Here is a 20,998-nt window from a genome sequence, read left to right as displayed (position 1 = left end):
TTGTTTTTTTAATATTGAGCTGTTTATATATTTTGGAGATTAATCCTTTGTCGGTTGCTTCATTTGCAAATATTTTCTCCCATTCTGAGGGTTGTCTTTTCATCTTATTTATGGTTTCCTTTGCTGTGTAAAAGCTTTGAAGTTTCATTAGGTCCCATTTGTTTATTTTTTGTTTTTATTTCCATTACTCTAGGAGGTGGATCAAAAAAGATCTTGCTGTGATGTCAAAGAGTGTTCTTCCTATGTTTTCCTCTAAGAGTTTTATGGTGTCTGGTCTTACATTTAGGTCTCTAATCCATTTTGAGTTTATTTTTGTGTATGGTGTTAGGAAGTGTTCTAATTTCATTCTTGTACATGTAGCTGTCCAGTTTTCCCAGCACCACTTATTTAAGAGACTGTCTTTTCTCCATTGTATATCCTTGCCTCCTTTGTCATAGATTAGTTGACCATAGGAGTGTGGGTTTATCTCTGGGCTTTCTATCGTGTTCCATTGATCTATATTTCTGTTTTTGTGCCAGTACCATATTGTCTTGATTACTGTAGCTTTGTAGTATAGTCTGAAGTCAGGGAGTTTGATTCCTCCAGCTCAGTTTTTTTCCCTCAAGACTGATTTGGCTATTCAGGGTCTTTTGTGTCTCCATACAAATTTTAAGATTTTTTGTTCTAGTTCCATAAAAAATGCCACTGGTAATTTGATAAGGATTGCATTGACTCTATAGATTGCTTTGGGTAGTATAGTCATTTTCACAATATTGATTCTTCCAATCCAAGAACATGGTATATCTCTCCATCTGTTGGTATCACCTTTAATTTCTTTCATCAGTGTCTTATAGTTTTCTGCATACAGGTCTTTTTTCTCACAAGGTAGATTTATTCCTAGGTATTTTATTCTTTTTGTTGCAGTGGTAAATGGGAGTGTTTCCTTAATTTCTCTTTCAGATTTTTCATCTAAAGTGTATAGGAATGCAAGAGATTTCTGTGCATTAATTTTGTATCCTGCAACTTTACCTAATTCATTGATTAGCTCTAGTAGCATCTTTAGGATTCTCTATGTATAGTATCATGTCATCTGCAAACAGTGACAATTTTACTTCTTCTTTTCCAATTTGTATTCCTCTCATTTCTTTTTCTTCTCTGATTGCTGTGGCTAGGACGTCCAAAACTATGTTGAATCATAGTGAGAGTGGACATCCTTTTCTTGTTTCTGATCTTAGAGGAAATGCTTTCAGTTTTTCACCATTGAGAATGATGTTTGCTCTGGGTTTGTCATATACGGCCTTTATTATGTTGAGGTAGGTTCCCGCTATGCCCAGTTTCTGGAGAGTTTTTATCAAAAATGGGTGTTGAATTTTGTCAAAAGCTTTTTCTGCATCTATTGAGATGAGCATATGGTCTTTATCCTTCAATTAGTTAATATGGTGTATCACACTGGTTGATTTGCATATATTGCAGAATCCTTGCATCCCTGGGATAAACCCCACTTGATCATGGTGTATGATCCTTTTAATGTACTGTTGGATTCTGTTTGCTAGTATTTTGTTGAGGATTTTTGCATCTATGTTCATCAGTGATATTGGTCTTTAATTTTCTTTTTTTGTAGTGTCTTTGTCTGGTTTTGGTATCAGGGTGATGGTGGCCTCATGGAATGAGTTTGGGAATGTCCCTTCCTCCGCAATTTTTGGAAGAGTTTGAGAAGGATAGGTGTTAGCTCTTCTCTAAATGTTTGATAGAATTCACCTGTGAAGCCATCTGGTCCTGGACTTTTGTTTGTTGGAAGATTTTTTTTTTTTTTTTTTTTTTGCGGTATGCGGGCCTCTCACTGTTGTGGCCTCTCCCGTTGCGGAGCACAGGCTCCGGATGCGCAGGCTCAGCGGCCATGGCTCAAGGGCCCAGCCACTCCGTGGCATGTGGGATATTCCTGGACCAGGGCACGAACCTGTGTGCCCTGCATCGGTAGGCGGACTCTCAACCACTGAGCCACCAGGGAAGGCCCTGTGGCATATCTTAAAATCTGGTAAGGCAAGTCTCTGTGCTTTTTGTGTGTGTATGTCCAAATTTATTTAGCTCTTTATAGATCTTTATTCTTCCTTATGCATACAAGATTTCCTTTGAATGGCAACTGAAATACTAGGTCAAAGAGGCCCCCAATAGACTTCTTCTCCCTTCCTGTCCTCAAAATCCCAGAGAAGTTAAGGTGAGACTCATAGGGCCAAATCTAACCTATTGCATTTCATTCCTTCTCAGTCCCTCTGTTAGAGTGAAGTTTAATGTGCTAGTGGGTAATTGTATACATTACCATTATTTTACCCTCTGTCAATTTCAAATGTGGTATGTTTTATAGTTTTGTTAGTATTTTCTTTTAAATTTTCTTTTAATTTGGTTGCACCACGTCTTAGTTGTGGCAGGCGGGCTCCTTAGTTGTGGCACATGGGCTCCTTAGTTGTGGCATGTGAACTGTTAGTTGCAGCAAGCACGTGGGATCTAGTTCCCTGACCAGGGATCGAACCCGGGCCCCCTGCATTGGGAGTGCGGAGTCTTAACCACTGTACCACCAGGATAGTCCCTTTAATTTTTTTTTTAACTTTGTATTTTGAGAAAGTTTTAAACATATAGAAGTTTAGCAAAAATAATATACTGAAGAATTTTTTATCCTTTCCCACCTAGAGTCATTAACATTTTGCATATGTTACTTTCTCTCTGTATCTATCTCTCACTAGATAATTTGAAAGCAAGTTGTAGATATGATCCTTTACCCCTATGTCAGCATGTTATCTCCTGAGACCAAGGACTTTCACTAATATAACCACAATACAATTATCCCAATCAGGGGATTTAACAGTGATGCAACATTATTATCTAATAAACCATCCATATTCAAATTGTCCAATTGTCCAAGAAATGGCCTTTGTAGTACATTTCCTCCACGTTCCAGCCCACCCCACCTCCCAATTCAGGATCATTGACTACATTTGGAAATCATGTCTCTTTAGTACCCTTTAATCTGGAGCAGTTCCTCAACTTCTCTTTGTCTTTCATACATTGACATTTTTGAGTATGGGTTATTTATTTTATATAATGTCTCTCAATTTGGGTTTATCTGATTGTTTCCTCATGATTAGATTCAACTTATGCTTTTTTTTTTTTTTTTTTTTTGTGGTACGTGGGCCTCTCACTGTTGTGGCCTCTCCCATTGCAGAGCACAGGCTCCGGACGCTCAGGCTCAGCAGCCATGGCTCACGGGCCCAGCCGCTCCGCGGCATGTGGGATCTTCCCGGACCCGGGCACGAACCCGTGTCCCCTGCATCGACAGGCGGACTCTCAACCACTGTGCCACCAGGGAAGCCCCAACTTATACATTTTTGAGAGGAGTGTTTCCTTTTTAAATAATCAAAGAGGAGGAACCAAATAACAGAATAAACTCACTTTTACTCATTTGAAGGTAGTATTGGATATTCACTTGATGAGAAAAAAATTCATCTTCAATTTCCAAATCTAAGAAACAGGTATTTGTTATACTAACAATATTTGATTAACTACTATGTTTAGGATACTACTGTAGACTCCTGACTCTGTTCTGTTACAGATTAAACACTGATATTCAATCACGAATATGGATAAACAAGGTTTCAAGATGATATCTTTAGAAATCTTCTGTCAGTAAATGATTAGGGCTTGATGGGGATGGAATTGTAAACTGATAAAAGATAACTCCAGTACCTAAATATTAAAGAAATACATTCTAAAAGGTGAGTAAGTGCTTTCATTCACAGCTGTGGAGTGGGTTCCAGATCTCAAGTTGCTGCTAGAGCTTCTTCAGTAGATCACTGTTCTGTAACAAGCTCTGGTCCCTTCTGCCATCCTGGTCAACTCTGCTTACCAAATTCCTGACCATCTTTCAAAGCCCAACCCTGACGTAGGCCCCCTCCTTTCACAACCTTTCCAAGCCCCTCCCTCCATGTTGCATGCTCATCTCTCTAAGCAGATTGGGCATTGGTAATAAAAGGTACTGTTTCTTTATTGGACATCTTTTTTTTTTCTTTAGTTTTTTGTATTGTGGTAAAATACATGTAACATAAAATGTAGTATCTTAGCCATTCTTAGGTGTATAGTTCAGTGTATTAAATATATTCATAATTTTGTGCTGTCATCACCACCATTTATCTCCAGGACTCTTTTCATCTTGTAAAATTGAAAGTCTATACCCCTTAAACAACACCTCCCCATGGCAACCATCATTCTACTTTCTGTCTCTATGATTTTGACTTCTAGCTACCTCATGTAAGTAGAGTCATACAGTATTTGTCTTTATGAGTTATTTCACTTAGCATAATGTGTTCAAGGTTCATCACGTTGTAGCATATTGCAGAATTTCCTCCTTTTTAATGCTGACTATTTCATCATATTTATATACAACATTTTGCTTACCTATGATCCATCGTTGGACACTTGAGTTGCTTCCACATTTTAGCTATTGTGAATAATAGCTTATGTTATTTGTACATGGGTGTACAAATATGTCTTCAAAACCCAGAAGTTGGTTTGCTGGATCGTATGGTAATTCTATTTTTAATTATTTGAGGAACTGCCACACTGTTTTCCATAGTAGCTGTACCATTGAACATTCCCACCAATAGTGCATAAAGGTTTGAATGTCGGGGTTCCCTGGTGGCGCAGTGGTTAAGAATCCGCCTGCCAATGCAGGGGACACGGTTTCGAGCCCTGGTCTGGGAAGATCCCACATGCCGCGGAGCAACTAAGCCCATGCACCACAGCTCCTGAGCCTGTGCTCTAGAGCCCACAAGCCACAACTACTGAAGGCTGCGTGCCTAGAGCCTGTGCTCTGCAACAAGAGAAGCCACCACAATGAGAAGCCCGTGCACCACAATGAAGAGTAGCCCCCACTCGCTGCAACTAGAGAAAGGCCGTGCGCAGCAATGAAGACCCAATGCAGCCAAAAATAATTAATTAATTTTTTTAAAAAAAGGTTTGAATTTCTCCACATCCTCAACAACACTTGTTATTTTCTGTTTTTTTTTAATAGTAGCTATCCTAATGGTTGTGAGGCTGTATCTAATTGGTAGCTGTGATCTGAATTTCCCTAATTATTAGTGATGATGAGCATTTTTTCATGTAATTGTTGGCCATTCATATATCTTCTCTGGAGAAATGGCTATTCAAGTCCTTTGCCAAATTTTGAATTGGATTATTTTGTTGTTGTTGAGTTTCAGTTCTCTGTATATTCTGGGTATTAGTCCCTTATCATATATATGGTTTGCAAATATTTTCTCCTTCTGTGGGTTGCCTTTATAGTCTCGTGTCTATTAATGCACAAAATTTATATATTCTCATAAGTTCCAACTTGTCTATTTTTTCTTTTGTTGCCTCTGCCTTTGGTGGTGTATTCAAATCATTGCAAATCCATCAGGAAGATTTTGCCTTATGTTTTCTTTTAAGAGTTAGAGCTTTAGGTCTTACATTTAGGTCTTTGATCCATCTTGCATTAGTTTTTGTATATGGTATTAGGTAAGGGTCCAACTTCATTCTTCTGCGTGTGGATATCCAGTTTTCCCAGCACATTTTGTTGAAAAGGCTGCCCTTTCCCCCACTGAATGGTCTGAGCAGTCATAGGTCTATTCAGATTTTCGTTTCTTATTGACTTAGTCTTGGTAGGTTTTGCGTTTCTAGGAATTTGTCCATTCAGCTAGGATATCCAATTTGTTGGCATACAATTGTTCATAGCACTCTCTTATAATACTTTTTATTTCTGTAGAATCAGTAGTAATGTCCCCTTTCATTTCTGATTTAGTAATTTGAGTTTTCTCAGTCCATCGAGGTAGTTTGTCAATTTTGTTGCTCTTTTCAAAAACTACTTTTGGTTTAATTGATTATCCTCTATTGCTTTTCTGTTCTCTACTCCATTTATCTCTGCTCTAGTCTTTATTGTTTCCTTCCTTCTGCTAGTAATGGGTTTAGTTTCTTCTTCTTTTTCTAGTTCATTAAGCTGTAAAGTTTGTTGATTTGAGATGTTCCTTGTTTTTTTCAATGCAAGTATTTATAACTATAAATTCCCCCCTTAGTACTGATTTTGCTTCATCCCGTAAGTTTGATATGTTGTGTTTTTGTTTATCTTCATCTCTAAGTATTTTTTAAAATTTCCCTTGTGATTTCTTTGATCCATTGGTTGTTTAAGAGTATACTGTTTAATTTCCACAAATATGTGAATTTTCCTGTTTTACTTCTGTTGTTGATTTCTGACTTCATCCCATTGTGGTCAGAGAAGATACTTTGTATGATATCCATACTTTGTATGATATCCATCTTTTTAAATCTACTGAGACTTAATTTGTGGCCTAACATATGGTCTATCCTGGAAAATGTCCCCTTGAGAAGAATATGTATCCTGTTGTTGTTGGGCGGAGTGTTCTGCATGTGTTTGTTAGCTCTAGTCAGTTTATTGTGTTGTTTAAATCCTCTATTTCCTTACTTGTGTCCTGTCTGGTTGTTCTCTCCATTATTGACAGTTCAGTTTTGAAATCTCCAACTATTATTGTAGAACTGTCTATTTCTCCCTTCATTTCTGTCAGTTTTTCCTTCATTATTTTGATAGTGTATTATTACGTGTGTAAATGTTTACAGTTGTTTGGGTAGCTTTTTTTTTTTTTCCAGAACATCTAGCAGAGTGTTTGGCCTTCAGTAATTATTTCTTTAATCCATTAATAATAAATTAAAAGTTTTTGATAATAAGAATGATAGGCAGGACTAAGTAGAGAAGTTCTATTATTTTCTGCAAGGTGATGAAAGGTAACATCTAGGAAATTCCTTTTAATAAAAAGACTTTCGGAGAATCTGTAGAACCAGCAAACCCTTCCACAAAGAAAATGTAAACACTGAGAGGTGGAAGGCGATTTTACTTTATATTTTTAGCATCATCACCATGAAATTTCATTAAAACAAACATTGCCATGACGTTAGTTGAAATTCCCGCTGTATTCACTTGTAACAATTTTTTCCCCAAGCAGTCAAGTTGAAGAAACGTCTCCACTACTTAAAGAGGGACCTGCAAACTATTTCTATTCAGCTGTCCCAATGGGATTTTCTCTTAGTAAATCTGCTACTCAGGTATCTGCTATGCGTATGGATTCAAAAGTGGATGATCACTTAATGCAAGGGACTGAGAAAAGCAAATTGGAACCAGTGACTCAGTTATTTCAAAACACCAAGAAAATAAGATTAGAAGACACAAACCAAGAAAACTTTACAAGGAGCAAAGATACTGGCACAGGATCTCTTTCGGAGAAAGCCTTGGGTTCAGTGGTGTATGTTAAAGAAAGTGATGGAATAGAAATGATAGATGTGGAATGAAGTTATTTGTGTATGTTACCAAAGAAACCAAAAATTGGTTTTGACTAAGAGGGCCTGTTGAATGAGAACGTAACCTTATTATGAAAACCTAACAAAATGAAGGAAGACGATTGCTTATTTTTCACTATTTATGAATCACTGTAGATTGCACTTTTTGATGATACATATTCAGAAAAGTTGCTTTAGAGAGAAGAAGCTTTCCAAAATTCAAAGAAGATTTCTCTGGTATTACATTCTGTCCTTGTCAAAAAATCAGAGTTTTTGTGTAACAGTATTTAAATGGCACCAAAACATTTTAATTATAATGTATTTCTCTAACAAGTGATCAAAAACCCAAAAAACAGTGCCCAAACAATTTGACATCAGTATTTCACATGATTTCTGGTGTACTGATTTTGTATGTTGAAATTCTAGTTAGGGATTTTGCTTTAGAATACTTTATCTTATTGCATTTTTTCATGTCTGTTCTGTTAAAGATCACTGGCAGCTAAACTCAAAGACCAGTAAATTATGTACCTTGAGAAGCATTTCACATTTCAAATCATCCTTTTAAAACTTTTTTTTCACCCACGTGGAATTCATTTCAGAGTTCACAAAACAGTTTTTTCTAAGTGTAATAATTTATCTTGCAGATGTTACCATTTTATACCACCAATATTTAATATAATAAAACAGCTTAGTTGTTAAAAAAAATTCTTGTTTTGTATATATCAGTTTGCCATTCTTATTAAAACAGCTAGTAGTTTGAAACAGCAGTATTGTCCCAAGTAATGTAAGCTGAAGTTAAAAACCATGTGTGTCTGGACAAACAGTGACCTATAAATATTTCTATTATGTATGGTTTGAACATTTTCCTGTACTTTAATATTTACTGGTGATCTCTAATGCTCAATTGAGTAATCTCCTTAATATTCATAAAGGAAAAAGGCATATTCAAAGAGGAAAAGGCATCTTCTTTTAGGAGAAGAAATATTTTGTAAATCAGAAAAAAACCAAACAGATGTCACGTATTTGTAGAGTTAAAAAAAAAAAAAAAAAAACATTGAATGGGATGTAAGCCACTAAGATAATGCTCTTTATCATTTATAGAATATAATTCTTTGGGAGAGAGAAAATACACAAATCATTCATTTGTTCACCTAGCCTGGCACTGTGCTTGGTGCTCAGGATACAGTGGTGAATAAATTACCACTACCTTCATAGTGCTTACTGTCTGTCTACCAGGGAAGGTAGAACGTCAGACAGTAATTATATGATACAAATTGTGATGTGCCATGAAGAAAAAGTTAAATTTCAGAGAGACAGGAGAGGAGACATAACACATACACTTGATTTTTTTTTTTTTTTTTTTTTTGTGGTACGCGGGCCTCTCACTGTTGTGGCCTCTCCCGTTGCGGAGCGCAGGCTCCAGACACGCAGGCTCAGCGGCCATGGCTCACGGGCACAGCCGCTCTGCGGCATGTGGGATCTTCCTGGACCAGGGCACGAACACGTGTCCCCTGCATCGGCAGGCGGACTCTCAACCACTGCACCACCAGGGAAGCCCTACACTTGATTTTTAATTGTGGGAACTAGGAAGGCTTCTCTGAGGATGTGACATGTATAACTTTTGCAGGGACATGGTTGTCCAAGTGAGGTGATGGTGATGGTCGAGGTATATCGAGAAGGGGACAGAGTCCAGGTGAAGTTTGGCAGGGCAGACTGATGGTCTTAAAGTGGGAAATGAGGAAAATGAAAGGATTTCTAGTAAAAAAACAAAAAACAAAAAACAAAAAAAAAAGCTAGATGCATGGAGGTTCCCTGGGGGAAAGAGCTTGGGAGCATGGGTTTTGGGCATACCTGTTTCTAAGGCAGACAGTCTTATGTATGGAATGAAAAAATACAAATTGTGAAGTTGTATACAGAATGGTATCTAAAGCTATGGGAACGAAAGAGGTTGCTAATGGTGGATGTATAGTGTGAGATAAAGCAACTACAACACTTAGCAGCTGGGCAGCACAGGGGGAGCTGGCTAAGGGGACTGAAGAGTTGGCAGAGTTGGTGGAGCTGGTCAGCGCATGGGGAGCTGGCTAAGGGGACTGAAGAGTTGGCAGAGTTGGTGGAGCTGGTCAGCGCAGGGGGAGCTGGCTAAGGGGACTGAAGAGTTGGCAGAGTTGGTGGAGCTGGTCAGCGCATGGGGAGCTGGCTAAGGGGACTGAAGAGTTGGCAGAGTTGGTGGAGCTGGTCAACGCAGGGGGAGCTGCCTAAGGGGACTGAAGAGTTGGTAGAGTTGGTGTAGCTGGTCAGCGCAGGGGGAGCTGGCTAAGGGCACTGAAGAGTTGGCAGAGTTGGTGGAAAACCAAGACAGGATAATGTCAAGATTGCCCACAGAAGTCTTTAAGGTGGAGGCAGTCAACTGAAATGGTAGATGAGGACTTGAAAGGTCCACTGGATCTAGCAACATGAATGGCACTAGTGACCTTAGCAAAACCACTTTTTTCTTTAATAGGGACTTGGCTCAAATATTTACAGACTGGTTTTTCACCTCCATGAATGTCCAACAGGACATTTGATAGTGTGTTGGACACTGAATTTGGGATGTCCTTCATTGTATGTGATGCCCCGGGCATTGCAGGATGTCAAATGTTGTAGCACAATCCAGTCATTGAGATGATAACAAATGCAAGCATTAATTACTCTGATTGAGAACTATTGCTGCTAAGACATCAGAGAATTGGAATCCCAAAATCCAAGCGAAGCCATAGTTTTAGCAGCACACCTGGGAATGGAAATCCACAAATACTTCCTGGAAGGGGTAGAATGGAATAAGTTTAATCAGAACAACAGCCTCACTTAGGTGTTTGTTTTATGGAAGAATTCTACAAGAAGAATCCTAAAGTGAACATTTTTCAGAGTTCTACCGTTGCTTCTGATGAGAAACTTTCCATATAAAAATAATATAGTTCAGGAGAAATAAGGATGTTAGGAGACCTTAGATTCAACATACCTATAAGACCTATAATACATGCATTGGTATTGCATCTAATGGTGTTGTCATTGATGCCAGTAATAATAGTTATCATTTACTGAGCTGTTGTGTAACTGGTTTAGTTGAGATTCCCTAGAAGCTGCTTGAGACAAGGACCCAGATGCACATGATTTTTGAGAGTGTGCTCTTTAAGGTAAGCCTGTAAGGGAGTCAGGGAAGCAGAAGGAATCAACGAAGAATGAGCACTCAAATAAATTCATGGCCTGACTCACAGGGTGCTCTGGAGGGATCATACTGCAGAGTTGTCCCACTGTCCCACTTTGAGGCAAGGGGTGGGACTATTGCAGCGCTAGGCCAGTCAGGCATCGGTTGCCACCTCCAAGCCAAAGTGGGGAGGCTGGTGGGCAGGGATGCAGGGTGAATCACTCTGGTGTGCCTGTGCCTGCTAGCTCCTTCATTCACACCAGCTGGAGAATGGATGATGAATTAAGGGTAAAGGGGACCTGGGTGGGGTGCTCACAGTCTTTATTACAATGCCAGACACCTAACATATATTATTTTCCTTTTATTTTGAAACAATCTCAAATTTACAGCAAAGTTGCAAGCATGGTACAAAGGCCTTTCCCTCTCCTCCCAACCATTTGAGAGTAAGTAGCTGACCTAATTCTCCATCATCCCTGAATAGTTTTTTAATGATTTAAATAATTTTATTATTTTTAAAATAAATTTTAAAAATTGATATATAATTGACATATGCCATTATATTAGTTCCAGGTGTGCAGCATAATGATTTCGTATATATTGCAAAGTGATCACTGTAAGAAGTTAACATCTATCAACACATAGTTTTTTTTTTTTTCTTGTGATGAGAACTTTTAAGATATATTCACTTAGCAACTTTCAAGTATACAGTACGGTATTTTTATAGTCACCATGCTGTACATTTACATCTCCAGGACTTACTTATCTTATAACTGGAAGTTTGTACATTTTGATCATCTTCACCCATGTTGCTCACCCTGCAAAAAGCACTTTTGATGGAACACCAGGACAGAATCTATGTTGGAGTAGGTTAAAAAACGAATGGGAAGTGAGGAAGTGGATACTGGATGTGTAGCAACTCCACAAAGAAGCTCAACTCTGAAGGGGAGTAGACAGCATGAGAGATGGAAGATGAGATGGAGGTCGTGTTTGAGTGTCAGCAGAAGAAGGATCCAGTGGAGAAGCTGAAGAAGTAGGAGAGGGGTTAAGATAACCACAGGGTGGAAGTCTAGGAGCAGGGAGGACGGATCCATTCTTGAAAAACACTTCGGTAGGAAATTAGGGGGGGGGGCGGAAATTGTACCACCTCAGATTCCAGAGAAATGGAATTTAGAAAGATGTACTATAAGCAAAGGGCAAGAGAATTGCGTGGCTCTTTTTAATGATAACTTGGAAAACTACTGGGATTAACTGCACAGAATCCATTCCCACCTGCATAATCCAAGAAAGACTAGAGTGACTTCAAGAGGGTAATAGTAAATAAATAAGGAGCCACTGTGTGTCTTTATTATAGCTTTATATGGAGCCCTGGTCATTGTATTGGCATCACCAAATTGTGAACACTGGATGCTTCTTACTCCAAGATGCAAGTCTTGATGGTTTCTATTCTAAGCCAAAAGAGATTGATTTCTGTGGAAGCCTGAAACAGATGACCACAAATTCTTTGGGCTCCTCTCATCAAGAGGTGGGGTCCATTTCTCCACCCCTTGACTCTGGGCTGCCTTTGCTGGTGCTTTGGTCAACAGAATGTGGCCAAAGTGCTCCTTCCAAGGCTAGCGCTGAACGGAGGTGCCCCATCAGCCAGCCAGCACCAGCCGCCAAAGGCGTGAATAAGGCCGTCCTGGACCTCCCCGCTCAGCCAACCTGTGCTGAATGAAGGAAGCCACGTGAGCAAGCCTTGACCATATAAATGTTAGAATAAATCGTTGTGTTAAGCCACTGGCGTTTGAGGCAGTTTGTTACGCAGCTATAGTTACTTGGAACTTTGCCTGACGGGGGAATTTCCCATCTGGCTAAGCCACAAGGATTTTCTTGCCAGCTGCACCGAGGGACACCCCGAGTGGTAACGTTCATTGCGCTCAGTGTGTTTGTTCTCCGACCCACTCCTTCCTACCTGTCCCTGTATTGGGAATACCAGCGTTTATTCCTTTAAATGCCATTTATCTTTTAAAACCGATTTTAGTTTCGTCCCCTTCCAAGTGGAGTTGCCTGCCCTTTGGACTATGAGACGTGCAAAGCCCCGCGCAATGCCTGGATGTTCAGTAAAGAACATCCGACCCGACTGCTCTGGGTACCAGGCGGGCTCCCCTCCAGACTGACTCAACCCCGCTCCTACCTGTTCCCCGGTAACGCTCTGGGCTGTCACGCGGGGAACCTCCATCTGCCCTGGGGCTCTAGGACTTTCGATATTATTGATACTATTATTCGAACGTGGGCGGCGTCCCTGCCTCTCCTCTGGCTCGGCGCCAGCTCGGCCGGTCGTAAAGACCCTCCGGAACCCCCGGCCCCGCCCCTACGCAGCGCTTCCGGTGCCCCGCCCCCCGCGGGCCGGGGCGGCGGGCGGGGCGGCTGCGTGCGCAGCAGGACGGGACTCCGGGTCGCACGCGTCCTTCCCCCACGGGCCCGCGCGCTGCTTGGCCGCGACCGGAAGCCTCAGGTGCGTGAAACCGGAGGCGTGGCAAGGCGGGGCGGGGCAGGCAGCGTGGGCCCCCGAGGTCAGGCAGCGGGCGGGGACCTGAGACCCTGGGGCGGTGCGCACGGCTGGCGCTGCAGGCCCTGAAGTGTCCTGTCAGAGCTTGGGAAGACGTAGCTCCACGGTTAGGAACGGATTATCCGCAACACGGGAGGGTCAAAAAATTAGACATGTTGGGTGCCAGCCCCGTGCGCGCCCACCGAGAACCAAAAAGGCGAAATCAAACAGGCACACGGCTGTCCTGAGACTGGATAAGTTATGTACTAAGACAGGTGGCAAGATGGCAAGATAAAACTTGGGGAGGATTTTTTGAAGGAGCTGGGCCTGCCTAGGAGGGTAGGTGAGATCCTGTTATTTTTTGCTTTCTGTTCGATGATGGAGAAGCAGGTTTGGTAAATTCAAAGTGGTGGTAGCTAAGTGTCCCTCCCAGAACATGGAAATATGAGTGTCCTCTGATTAAAAAACGATAAAAAATTAATAATTAAAAGGTAAGAGTAGAGATATGAAAAGTTAAAGAGACAAAATTTTATCAGGCCTTCAGAACTTGACAGTATCCTGACAACTAAAAAAAGACGGTACATCATGCAGCTGGCGGTCTGATCTGTTTTTGAAGCATGGAGTAAAAGAGAGGTGCGCCTGACCGGATGACTCCAGGCCTCCTCTGGGAGAGACAGGGTGTCCTGGCGTTAACAGTGGGGTCTCTCCAGAGCCCAGGAGCTTAGAGGCGCTTTCCTCAAGGCTCATTCCACCAGACATTGAAGTCATATAACTCCATCCTTTTGTCCGGATTCAGTATTCACCAAAAAAACTTATGATGAGAGAGTAGTTGGACCGGCCGATCTGAATATCCGGTTGATAGCCTATAGTTCTCTTTGTAAATTAATAAATTGGCATTCAGGTTTTCTCAGACATCCCTGGGTTCCCACTTTTTCTCACTCTTTGTGTGATTCTTTCTTGTCCTACGAGGCTCAGTAGGAAATGTTACCTCTTCACAGGGTCCTATTTGTTTGTGTGTTCAGGTGCCTAGAACAGTTTCTGGCACATAGTAGGCACTTAGCCTAACTCCCTCGACTTTCAGTCTGCTTTTTTTTTTTTTAATTGGAGTATAGTTGCTTTACAATGTTGTGTTAGTCTATGCTGTACAGAAAAGTGAATCAGCTATATGTATACATATATCCCCTCTTTTTTGGATTTCCTTCCCATTTAGGTCACCAAAGAGCATTGAGTAGAGTTCCCTGTGCTATACAGTTGATTCTCATTAGTTATCTGTTTTATACATAGTAGTGTATATATGTCAGTCCCAATCTATCCCACCCCCCTCTTTCCCCCCTGGTGTCCATACGTTTGTCCTCTACATCTCTGTTGCTATTTCTGCTTTGCAAATAAGGTCATCTGTACCATTTTTCTAGATTCCACATATATACGTTAATATACGATATTTGTTTTTCTCTTTCTGACTTAGTCTGCTTTTTTGGTCACTTTTTTGATGAAGCCTAGCCTGACAACCCTATGTGAAATTGCAGCCTGGGGACTTCCCTGGCAGTTCAGTGGTTAAGGCTTGGTGCTTCCACTGCAGGGGGCATGGGTTCGATCCCTTGTAGGGGAACAAAGATCCCGCATGCCTCGTGGCCAAAATAAATGAATAAATAAATAAATAAATAATAAATTAAATTAAATAGCAGCCCAGTTCCTCTCACATACACATTTCCTTTGTTCCCTTTCCTTTTTCATATGGTCCTCATCACCTTCCTTGATTTGGTTCACTGATGAATCCCAAGTGCCAAGAACAATGCCTGTTGCGTAGTAGATGCAAGATCTCTTGAATTAATATCTTTACTGTGTTTCACTCACACCGTATCCACAATGCCTGGATGAATACAGATATTTTGATCACTATTAATACATTAGTTGGATCAATTCTGGAGCCCTTAGTTACCATCTCTTCAGCTCTGTGCCATTGGCTGCTGGTAGCCAAAGACTCTTAAGTCCAATGCAGTCAAAACGGACCAGTTATCTTCACCCTGTATCTCCTCTTCCTATGAAATCTGTCCTAGGAAATGTCACCTCTTTCCACCCATTTCCCAGGCCAGAAGTCAGGGTATGCATAAAATTAATAAAAGAGCTAACATCCTGTGTACTTTCTATGTGCCGGGCACTCTTATAAGCACTTTACATGTATTAGTTCATTTAATCCTGATATGAGTCCTGTCAGTTACCCACATATTACAGATAAGGGATCTGCGGCACAGAAAAGTCAATTAATCTGCCTTAGCTGGGAAGAGACAGAGTTGGGATTTGAATGCTGGCTTGTAATCATACCATAAAGGACCCTTGACTTCTTTCTCTCACCCTCACTGAACCAATTACCAGATATCAAGATTCTCCCTGCTTAAATCTCTAGGCGATGTCTCTGAAGTGTAAATCTGTAAAACTCTTCAGCACCTGCTCATCACCCTCAGGGTGAAGTTCAAGTATTTAACATGGATTTTTTTTTTTATTTAGGCCCGAGGCTTGTGGGATCTTAGTTCCCGGACCAGGGATCAAACCCGTGCCCCCTGCAGTGAAAGCACAGAGTCCTAACCACTGGACCGCCAGGGAAGTCCCTAACTGGATTTTAAGTCTCTTCATAATCTGATCTCTACTTCTGCCTCCTTATCTCTTGCAGCTCCCCATTCCTGCACTCTTAAATACCAGCCAATTTAGTTAAATTCTTCGAATTCTTTGAATGGGTCTTCTTCTCCAAGCTACTGTACTTTGTTGGAATACTTTTCCTTACCCCTTCTATGTCTCAACTTCAATGTCACTTCCAATGATGAGAGGGTTAAATGGCCTTCTAATGTACTTACCCTGTCATAGCACTTATGACACCATAATTTTTTTTTTTGTGGTACGTGGGCCTCTCACTGTTGTGGCCTCTCCCGTTGCAGAGCACAGGCTCCGGACGCACAGGCTCAGCGGCCATGGCTCATGGGCCCAGCCGCTCCGCGGCATGTGGGATCTTTCCGGACCGGGGCACGAACCCATGTCCCCTGCTTCGGCAGGTGGACTCCCAACCACTGCGCCACCAGGGAAGCCCTGACACTGTATTTTAATTATCACCTTCCTTGCTTTTTAGTGTCTCCCACTAGATAGTGAGTTCCTTGAAGGCAAGGACCAGTCTGTGACCTTAATGTCCTCATGTCCATCCCTTCTCAGTGTCTGCTACCCTCGTTCAGGCCCTCATTATCTCTAACTGGGACAACTGCATGGGTCGGTTAAACCGTCTCCCTGCCCCTAGTCTATCTGTTTTTAATCCATGCTCAACACTGCCAGCAGAAGCAGTTTTGTATAACGGCTGACTTAACACTTTCCTGCTTAAAACACCTCACTAGATCCAGCTGCTTTTAGAAAAAGGCCAGATGCTTTAGAATTACATGAATTTGTCTCCTCCCCTTCTTTATTCTACCTTGTGCCTAGTAGGCACTCCATAAACATTTGTTTAGTGAAGGAGGGACTGATATCAAATTTGGTCAAACAGAACCAAGAACAAAGAGTTTAACCAAAGAAACGGCATCTGGCTGCAGAGGCTTCCTAGGACAGCACAGCCAAAGGTTTCAGTGGAGCTGGAAGACTGGTAGTGGAACTCCTTTGAGGAGGGAGTCCCCAAGACATGCCTTACTGTTGGAGGACTCTCTGTCTTTGCATTTGCCTGGAACATGCTACTCCCATCAACGTGGTAAAAACCATCAGATTTCGAGACTCAGTTCAAGTATCCCTTCCTCTGTTACACCTCTCCTGACCTTTCTAGATAGAAAGAGTGTAAATTGGTTCAGCTTTTCTGTAGCATAACTTATCAAGATATATCAAGAGTGATGAAAATACGAAGACTTGTTACCCTAGGAATTGTGCATCTAGGATGTAACTACAAGAGAATGGGGCCTAGTTCTGGGCTTTAATAACCCAGTCCTTCCCAGGTCTTTAACCTAAAGGAAAATTATGACCATTCTAAGAAACGAAATCGGAATAGAATGGTTTCTTTACAACCATAACCAGTCAAAATACTTCATTATTACAGCTAGTATTTTCAGCCTTTTCATCATCACTGCTAACACAAATAATGTGTAAAGTGTCAAAACATAATAAAATTGTTCCTAGCCTTTCTATTTAACCTTGCTACTCTGACCACCTCTCCCCTGACTTCAGGGGGTCCATCCTAATTTAATATTGATCTAAATAAAACAGGCTGCCAGTAAACATGTATCTCAAAATTAAATAGGAATTATTTTTAAAGTACTACAAGGACATAATTAAAGCTTTCCAGACAGATGTCCATGAGTACATTGTTGATAACATAGAAAAACTAGAGACAGTCTAAACTTACAAACTAAGAGACTGGTTGAGTAAACGGTGGTGTATCTTGACAATGGAATGTAACACGACATTAAAACCGATGTAAAAATAGGTTTAACGTTGAATGAAATAAGAGTATCATTCCACTTTTGGTGGGGAAAAGTGTGTGTGTGTATTTTACACATGCACATAAAAAAATGGGTACACACTAAAGTGTTAATTGGGATTATCTCCGGGTGGTCATGTTATGGTTTCTTTTATTTTGCTCTTTTTGCTTGTCTGTATTTTCTCATTTTTCTCAAATAATGTGTATTACCTGTGAATTCAAAATAATTTGTTTGTCTCTGAGATATATTACATAATGTATTTTCAGCTTTATTATTGGAAAAATCTGTGCCCTTATTCCATTTCAACTAAAACAATTTGAGGTTTGTATCATTTATTTCCTTTGAGTACTCTGTTGTACAATTTTTGCTAAAGACTAATGATAAGGCTAAAAGGCAAGAAAAGCAACCAGACCGGATACTTAAATAAGTTTGGATTAAATAACCAAGAACTGATAGCTACAAACTAGAATTTAATTTTCTTTTTCTCCATCATTAATTTGTTTGTCTTCCATTTTTAAAAGCATGCTGATCCCATTTTCGATGAAGAATTGCTTCCAGTTACTTTGTAACCTCAAGGTCCCAGCAGCTGGTTTTAAAGACACAGTTAAAAGTGGGCTCATTTTACAGTCAGTTTCCAATAATGTTTACCAAAACCTGGCTGTAGAAGACTGGATCCATGACCATATGAATCTAGAAGCCAAGCCGGTTCTTTTCTTTTGGAGGAATTCTCCCTCTGTTGTAATTGGTCGGCATCAGAACCCTTGGCAGGAATGTAACCTGAATCTGATGAGAGAAGGAGGTGTAAAACTAGCTCGGAGGAGAAGTGGAGGAGGAACAGTCTACCATGATATGGGTAACATCAACTTGACTTTTTTTACAACCAAAAAAAAGTACGATAGGATGGAAAATCTAAAATTAGTTGTTAAAGCTCTGAAGGCTGTCCAGCCGCAGCTGGATGTGCGGGCTACCAAAAGGTTTGACCTTTTACTTGATGGACAGTTTAAAATCTCAGGAACAGCTTCCAGGATTGGCCAGACCGCTGCTTATCACCACTGCACTTTGCTATGCAGTACCGATGGGACCTTCTTGTCATCTTTGTTGAAGAGCCCTTACCAAGGGGTCAGGAGTACTGCCACTGCGAGCACACCTGCCTTAGTAAAAAATCTTATGGAAAAAGATCCCACCCTGACCTGCGAAGTAGTGATAAATGCTATTGCCACAGAGTATGCTACATCTCATCAAATCGATAATCACATTCACCTAATAAACCCAACAGACGAGACGCTGTTTCCTGGAATAAACAGCAGAGCCAAAGAACTACAGACCTGGGAGTGGATATATGGCAAAACTCCAAAGTTCAGTGTAAACACTTCCTTCAATGTGTTACATGAACATTCACACTTGGAAATTAAAGTATTCATAGACATAAAGAATGGAAGAATTGAAATCTGTAATATTGAAGCACCTGACCATTGGTTGCCGCTGGAAATACGTGACAAGTTAAATTCAGGTTTTATTGGTAGTAAATTTTGCCCAATTGAAACGACTATGCTTACAAGTATATTACATAGAACATGTCCAGAAGATGATGAACTACACAGTAAATGGAATATGCTCTGTGAAAAAATTAAGGGAATAATGTGATTCCAAGTAAATTTCTTAATATTGACAGTTTCAATGACAGAATTAAAAATGTTTACAGTACATTGTCTGTCTCTTAAAATAAAAAAGATCTAGTCTCCTCCAGTAACTTCTCCCTATTTGAAATTGTCTATCACCTATCCTAGTCCATATTTTCCATTGATGTCTAAGATTCTCTCTGTCTTTATTGATTTTAATACCTGGCTGCATTTGTATTTCACCTCCTTCCTCTGTTACCATCTTGGGGTTGTATACCATATGGGACACTCTGACCTCAGAGTTCGTTCTCTTTCTTACCTCTAGGGAATATAACCCCAGCTGCTTGCCACCTCTGATACCTTAAACTCTAAAATTCTCCCGTTTCATTGTTTCCTTATCCTTCCGTCCTCTCCCATTAAATCAAGCTTATTGCACTTTTCTAAGCCAAAAACTTTTCCTCAGTCTCTTGCTTCAATTCCATTTCTTACCAGCATTCTCATTTGTTTCTCTTGACCTATCATAGCTACCCTTTTTTTTTTCCAACAATTGATTTCCACTCTTATACCCAGATGGCAGGCAATGCTAGAAGAAAATTCACATAGTTTTCAACTTGTATTTCTTTGTTCTGTTGGTACCAGATTCGACTCACCCGTTGACTCCCCCTCATTCTTCAGAGGCCTTATTCGTAAATGTTCCCACTCTTCCTAAGCTCAGAATTCCATTACTCTTAATCTGGTCACAAACCTTGATTTATAATTTGAGAGTGGAGGCTTTCAGAAATGAGCTCCTTCAGCGCCCCCGTGTTCTCTACTTCAACTTTTCTCATTTCATTCAATCTCAAAGAATTGGCTCGAGAATTGGCTGGTGGCTTTTTCCTCTCCAGCCTGTTTGTGCTTTGTATTGTACTATCAGTTATTTATCTCCTTTATCTTGCCTAACTCTCTCTCGACTTTTACTGGATCTTTAGCCTTAGTGAATAGACACGCTCATGTCTCCCCTTTCCCGAAGACTCCTGCTCAAGGCTTTACTCTGTTTATCTCCATCACTTCATTGTCAGACTTCTTCAAAGGGTACCACCACTGCCAACCATTTCCTGTCTCTACAGTTCACTCACATACTCCTCTTATTTCTGCAGTAGTTCCTACATGTTTATTGAGTGCCTACTCTGTGCTAAGGACTTTGCTAGTTGTTGGATGTTCATGGTGAGTGAAAGCGACATGCTCACTGAGCTTAAGAACTGACAGTTTAGAGCAGTGGTTTCAAACTTTTTAAAAACTGGAGTACAAAATGTATTTTATATTGTGCACCAGCACACACATATGTTGCCTATAACTAACAAGTTTCACAATACGATGCTTATCCTTTACTACTTACTTATCTGATATTTTATATTCAATTTTATTTCTTTTAAAAATTGACTTTATGACCCATTAATAGGTCAAGACTTGAGTTTTTTAAAACTAGGGAAAGAAATCAGTAAATGCTTACAAAATGAGAAAAGTATGAAAGAAAAGTCCAGGCAGTTAGACAATACGGGCTCCCTAGCTAGAGTGATCAGGGACCTGACATTGAAGCTGAGCCCTGAGGAATGAGAAGTGGAGCAGGGAGGAGAGTAATCCGGATTCACCGGTTATCTATTGCTACATAACAAACCACTCCAAAACTTGGTAGCTTAAAACAACAACAGTCATTTATTCAGTCCAAGATCAAGGTGACAGCAGGTTTGGTTTCTTCTTTTTTTTTTTTTTTTTTACATCTTTATTGGAGTATAATTGCTTTACAATGGTGTGTTAGTTTCTGCTTTATAACAAAGTGAGTCAGTTATACATATACATGTTCCCATATCTCTTCCCTCTTGCGTCTCCCTCCCTCCCACCC

General features: G+C 40.5%; 2 protein-coding genes across 4 annotated transcripts; both read left to right on the top strand.

Moving 5' to 3' along the window:
- Positions 1 to 5,641: 5,641 nt before the first annotated feature.
- On the top strand, positions 5,642 to 7,937 carry LOC307196154 (uncharacterized protein C2orf15). The gene has a single exon (XM_079940902.1). The coding sequence runs from the start codon at positions 7,087 to 7,089 to the stop codon at positions 7,360 to 7,362; it is 276 nt and encodes a 91-aa protein (XP_079797028.1). The 5' UTR covers positions 5,642 to 7,086; the 3' UTR covers positions 7,363 to 7,937.
- A 4,642-nt stretch (positions 7,938 to 12,579) lies between these two features.
- On the top strand, positions 12,580 to 19,495 carry LIPT1 (lipoyltransferase 1). Of its 3 annotated transcripts, XM_079940472.1 has the most exons (3): positions 12,580 to 13,028; positions 15,567 to 17,821; positions 18,022 to 19,495. In XM_079940472.1, exon 3 carries the CDS (start codon positions 18,023 to 18,025, stop codon positions 19,142 to 19,144), a length of 1,122 nt encoding a protein of 373 aa, XP_079796598.1. In that variant the 5' UTR covers positions 12,580 to 13,028; positions 15,567 to 17,821; position 18,022; the 3' UTR covers positions 19,145 to 19,495. The 3 variants fall into 3 exon arrangements, with proteins under 3 accessions (XP_079796598.1, XP_079796599.1, XP_079796597.1); XM_079940473.1 differs by lacking the exon at positions 15,567 to 17,821; XM_079940471.1 differs by lacking the exon at positions 12,580 to 13,028 and adding an exon at positions 13,153 to 13,400 and having other exon boundaries at positions 15,567 to 19,495.
- Positions 19,496 to 20,998: the final 1,503 nt, after the last annotated feature.

The sequence above is a fragment of the Stenella coeruleoalba genome (assembly GCF_951394435.1).
Source record: "Stenella coeruleoalba genome assembly, chromosome: 13".
Taxonomy (NCBI): domain Eukaryota; kingdom Metazoa; phylum Chordata; class Mammalia; order Artiodactyla; family Delphinidae; genus Stenella; species Stenella coeruleoalba.
This window is presented reverse-complemented; position numbering and strand designations above follow the sequence as displayed.